A 6,367-nucleotide genomic window follows, 5' to 3' on the forward strand; every position below is an offset into this window, starting at 1 on the left:
TATTTACCTTCAACAGTGATATAGAATGTACATGAAGCACTGTTTCCTGCTGTGTCTGTAGCGGTGTAGGTTTGAAAATCGTCCTTGGTAATAAAGATCGTAACCACGGGCGTTCTATTAGGAACCGCCACAGGACTTAAGGCGGTAAGTGCTACATTATCAGTCGGTACAGGAACAATCCAATTAATTAATGCTGCTCTACTTCCAGGTTCCGTTTCTTCGGTAATATTGCTAGGACACGTAATATTTGGAGCTTCTTGATCTGGGAATCAATATAGAACAATTTAAGTATAATAAAAATATAATTTTGTATGGTAACATTTTTTTTAGGACCCCAGACCATTTTGAAAAATATGAATAATGAATAATAATATATGTTGCTGTGTTTGATGTACCTGTCTGATAGTGCTTATATTGTATTTTTACCTTAGTCATCTGATGAATTTCACTGTATGGACGAAAGCTAGAGAATAAATTCTACATTGTTAGTCTTAAAAGTGCTGCTGTTATTTCTTTTATATTGTTCTATAGTAGACTAATGCGGCTACACTTTTTGTAGATGTTTAAAAAATGAATGAAATAATTTTGAAAGGATGTAACGAGTGTGGTACCATGCAGGGGCGGACCCAGGTTTGTATACGTTGTTGAATAAGCGAGGGTGCATGTAATGAAGTAGTTTGAAGGTCTGGAAAAGATGTGCTTCTTAGTTGAGTAAAAATGTAGTTTAGCACTCCGAGAGATCTGTTAATGACTTAGATTTTTTTTTAGCTTTTTGGATTTGTTATGGGCTGGCATAAAACAAAAATGTTGGTGACATACACTAGGGGTAACACGGTCAGAGTAAAGAAAATAATACTATCAAGTATACATACATAAATAAATGAATAAATAAATAAATAAATAAATAAATAAATAAATAAATATATAAATAAATAAATAAATAAATAAATAAATAAATAAATAAATAAATAAATAAATAAATAAATAAATAAATAAATAAATAAATAAATAAATAAATAAATAAATAAATAAATAAATAAATAAATAAATAAATAAATAAATAAATAAATAAATAAATAAATAAATAAATAAATAAATAAATAAATAAATAAATAAATAAATAAATAAATAAATAAATAAATAAATAAATAAATAAATAAATAAATAAATAAATAAATAAATAAATAAATAAATAAATAAATAAATAAATAAATAAATAAATAAATAAATAAATAAATAAATAAATAAATAAATAAATAAATAAATAAATAAATAAATAAATAAATAAATAAATAAATAAATAAATAAATAAATAAATAAATAAATAAATAAATAAATAAATAAATAAATAAATAAATAAATAAATAAATAAATAAATAAATAAATAAATAAATAAATAAATAAATAAATAAATAAATAAATAAATAAATAAATAAATAAATAAATAAATAAATAAATAAATAAATAAATAAATAAATAAATAAATAAATAAATAAATAAATAAATATAGAAAACAAATGCGATATGTATTAACTTCAGAAACGCTATATTGGAGGAAACCAATATTTCGACCTATCCTTAGGTTTTAATATTGTAACTTGTCATTAAGCACATTAACGCCCCTACCCAAGAATACAAAGTTATTATAGTTTCATTTAGCCTAATATGTGTCATTCTTTTTTGTTTTATATCTTAATGTGATTATTTTTAGTGGAACTTGGCACATGATGGCGGCTTTCATGAATTGTACTACTTATATTTTATTATATTTCGTACCTGTAACTGTGACAGTGAACATGCACGATTGATCTTCGTTACCATAAATATCGACGGCAGTGTATGTTATGACAAACGTGCCGATTCCAAATTCATCCCCACTCGACGATGGAGCTGAAGTAAGTGTCACTGATTCCCCCGAATTGTCGAAAACGTCAGGTGCCGTCCAGTTGACTATAGCGGTGGAGCTATCATTTCCAAGCATTATGATAGTGTTATTTATACAACTTACTACAGGTGGTACATTATCTACGATGAAAACAAAACAGAAATAAATTGTATCTGTTGTTATCAATTACGTAAGCTCGGATCGTTTTGCCCCTTTACCTAGCTCGTCCCTAATAACTGTATCTAATTTAAAAACTTTTTATGGTAATACAAAAAATCAAATATTCACTGAATTTTATTTACCAGATTTGGGGATTGGACTTAGGTTCGTGAAAACTCGATACAAATTCGTATTATTTTTTCGACACAAACGCCATCGGAATGGCATTGCAGTACCCGCTAATACTTGAGGATCGGGTTCATCACTCTATAACCACTAAGCGCAAGCTCGGTGGTCTAATGGTTAAGACACCAGACTAGTTATCTGGAGGTAGTGGGTTTGTTTCTGCTTGCCAGATTTTTTTGTTGTTGAGGTATTTGGTACGTACTGAGCATAGTAGAATAACACGTCAGGTAGGGCAAATAAATAATTAACCTACTACTGTTGCATTTCAAAAGTAGTTACTTACCTATGATCTCTACGTTAAAAAAACATGTAGTGTTGATGTTTCCTGACCCATCTGTTGCATTGACAAACACAGTATGGTTTCCAATAACCAACAATTCGTCTATCTGAATATTTGTGGTAATATTTGGAGGTACACCCGAGTTATCTATTGCTGTAGGATTTTGCCAATTTGCAGCACCAGTATTTGTTTGAATATCTGTAAATATATCTTCATCAGGAGGGCAGAATGTTATTATTGGTGCCTCGTTATCTAGGGAAAAAATGTATTAGAATTTTAACAAAATATAACAATGATAAAACTATTAATAATAATAATAATAATAATAATAATGATGATAATAATGATGATGATAATAATAATAATAATAATAATAATAATAATGATAATGATAATAATAATAATGATAACAATAATAATAATAATAATAATAATAATGATAAGAGCACTCAGTAGAGTGCATATCTCCACCCACCGCAAATCCCTTTCTATTGAAAATAAATCTACAAAAATGGAAATATATGAAAATAGTCAAATTAATAAGAAATATGGGGTATTGAATTTTAGTGTCACACTGTGAATATTCCCAATTTTAGGACATTTCTTGTAATTTAAATATTCATCATACAGCTATTGTTATCTGCCTACGGTATATGGTAAACATTCTTTAAATGGTCCTCATATCCACACCCAACTTCAGATCGTGACCAAAATTTAAACACTTCTTCATTGAAACATGGCAAACTATATCTGAAAAGTGTCATTTTGATCCATTGATCTGTTTTAGAGATATTTAGGTCTGGGATCTAATGACCCTCAAATGCACACCCAAATTTAATCACCTCATTCTTGGGTCATACAGTACCTAACACTCCCTGTAGCTTCCATTTAGATCTGTGCAGCAGTTTAGGAGATATGTTGATTCTTTGAACACAAACACGCATACACACAAACAAAAACGTGGCAAACACACAAACTTTACACGACTGAAAATATATATCTCCTAGTGGAGATAACAGATTTCGCAACCTTACGAAAACGATAACGAATACGTCATTATCATTATCATCATTCGTGCCTAAAACATCCTTGACAATAGCCTGTACGAGCTGAATACGATCCTTGATTCATGCAAAAGGCATGAATTGCCTACGTTGTTACAGATATACGGTATGCTACTGTATGTTAAAGGTTGTCTAAAAAGTTTATGACGTAACTGTATTCGTTATCGTTTTTGTAAGCTTGCGAAAGCTCCCTAATAAAATAATGTACGAAGAGGTAATGATGGAGATATTCTCCTGGCAATTTGCGACATATGGGTGTTAGTAATAGGTTTCTCTGTGAGTTGTCACTGAACGACCTACTTTACAGCATAACAGACACAACAAAGACCATTAACTTTAGTAGTGCAGAATGGAATATTGCTCAGGTGAGGCTATTAATGCACACAAATATCAATCAAAAGCAATCATTCCATTTATAGGCCCTACATGTAGCCAGTCAACAATGCACACAAATACTATGAATAATAATAATAATAATAATAACATTTCGTAATTTTGGGCAGTTTACGTGTTTTGTATTAAAATAGATTAAAAATAACACATGTCTGGAATCATATGCTAGACATTAACAGGCCCGTAGCCAGGTCATTTTAAGGGGGGGGGGTTCTCTTGGCGTGGGGTCCAGAGGGCCTGCCCAAGGGCCCTGGTGGGGTCGGGGGCGAAGCCCCCGAAGCCAGAGCAGTTTTTTTTTTTGTGTTTAAATGGGTCTATATAATGTTATAAAAGCTGTTATGTTTTGAAAAAGATCTATGTAATAAAAAGGTGGTAATATAATAAAATTATAAAATATTTCATGAGAGGATTTCCCGTACGATTAAACATCGTAACGGGCTTGGTCTACAGGAGTTCGTGCTTCGAACAGGTCATTCCATTCATAGAAGAAGCCTTTTGATGGAGAAAGTGTCCTTTTTTAGCAAAGGTTTGTCTAGGTCGAAACTAACTCCGGCTATATAAAAATTGATTAGAATATTGAAAATGTTATTCGTGTAATGAATAAAGATTACTAGGCCTAATATGTCCATTTTTATTGATCTAATCTATGTGTATTTACTTTCATAGTTTATATTTAAAATTGTTTATAAATTTATCTAAAATACTATATGAAATAATGTAATCATTAAAATCTATGATAATAATTGATATTTAAATAAAGCAAAAAATTGAAACATGTAAAATACAGACACAAAGTATACATAGACCTATTTATAGATTACAGAAAATATGTAAATCTGTATTAAAATGATATACATTTATATATATATATATAAGTTGAGACGGGAGCCGGGTTTTTATCGATGTTTGCCATCCTTATATGTAAGCCATCGTAAATTCATGGTTTGCCGGAGTTGCGTTCAATTTAAATCTCCGAACTTCTGAAGCTGAGATATTCCATGAATGAAGGCTTGTATCGCAGGCTAGAATTTAAAAACGGGTCACCAAATAATGAATTAGGTGCTAAATTTTGATTTAATGCTGGGTAAGTTAAAAACAGACATTCCGTCCGAGTGGGACTCATTCAAAAATTTGAGGGGGTTCGCTAGAAAAGGGGGGTTTGTCCGAACCATAAAAACCCCCCCTGGCTACGGGCCTGATTAACAATGAATAAAGACGATTCGATTTTAGTTTACTTTGTATGTGTGCTTCATATTCAAATTAAGTTGGCAATCTTTAGGAGTAGCACTAACTCAATCCTAAAATAATAAACATTATTATTCATGATGATGCTGCACAACATTTAAGGTCAAAATGCCAATATAATGTGGGCAGTCGTTACTTATTATTTACAAGACAATTAATAAAGTCAGTGTGAGGGATTGATAACTGCGCTAGACCCACCACATTTCTAATACTTATCTTGAGAAGATAAGTAATGTTTTATTCTTTGGGATTATGTCAACTGGAACGTAAACATAAAAATTATATTTTAAGCTTCATACCTTCAACACTGATGACAAAAGTGCACGAAGTGTTAACATTCCCATAGGCATCAGTTGCAGTGTACTCTACGGTTGTATCGCCAGCTGGAAAATCATATGAGGTGTTGTGTGTGCCAACAATGTCAGGGGTGTCCCCAGAGTTGTCGGTGGCTGTTGGTGTCTCCCAGGTTGTCATTCCAGTTGGTTCTCCTACGGTAGTATTGATAGATTGGTCATCGGGACACATTGTAAATACCGGAGCCTCTTCATCTGTCGGTAAGACAAGTATAATAACAGATGTGAGAGATATAATATTGTCACAACTAACTTAAGCCTCTAAATAGGCAGTTGTTCAATAAGATGCATACAGTTTGTTAACAAACTGGTCATCCATTCTAATGTCAAACATCAAGGAAGTCATTAGACCAGATGTTTCAATGCATTGTCAGATACTTAAACTGAAAAATGACACAATGCAATTTGTAACAATCAATCAAACTTAGAACTTACTGTAATTTAAAGGAAAGTTTTTCATGCAAACACTACTACTTATTATTTCCTCAGAAAGTAAAATTCCGGCTAACTAAACTTAGAACAAGATTTCACACTCTTATGATTCGACTTGCCACAAGTACCTTATCATTTTTATTTTTTCATTCTGGACAGCGTCACCAACGAGAAAGTTAATTTAGAGACGGAATAAAAAATTAAAAAAAAAAAGAAATCGAGTATGGGACAGAGGTATTGGACGCACTAAGTGCAATAAAGAGTGAGTAACCCAAACATAGGGCCTGGAACTCAAGCTATCTTATGATAGACTAGAATTTCAATCCGAGACCTTCTGCTGTCCATGAAGACGTCTTAACCTACTGGGTCA

The 6,367-nt window shown here is 31.3% G+C and overlaps 1 protein-coding gene across 1 annotated transcript in view; it reads right to left on the reverse strand.

Annotated features, from left to right (window-relative positions):
* Positions 1-6,367, reverse strand: part of LOC117103263 — a gene marked incomplete at its 5' end in the record, with an annotated part of 60,555 nt that overhangs the window by 41,857 nt on the left and 12,331 nt on the right. The window contains 4 exons of the mRNA XM_033243832.1: positions 8-262; positions 1,777-2,025; positions 2,514-2,762; positions 5,512-5,760. Of these exons, the coding sequence (XP_033099723.1) occupies positions 8-262; positions 1,777-2,025; positions 2,514-2,762; positions 5,512-5,760 (1,002 nt within the window). The remainder of the gene's footprint in view (positions 1-7; positions 263-1,776; positions 2,026-2,513; positions 2,763-5,511; positions 5,761-6,367) is intronic.

Source organism: Anneissia japonica, unplaced genomic scaffold, assembly GCF_011630105.1.
Source record: "Anneissia japonica isolate Jap-2015-1 unplaced genomic scaffold, ASM1163010v1 scaffold2207_len539183_cov196, whole genome shotgun sequence".
In the NCBI taxonomy this organism is placed as follows: domain Eukaryota; kingdom Metazoa; phylum Echinodermata; class Crinoidea; order Comatulida; family Comatulidae; genus Anneissia; species Anneissia japonica.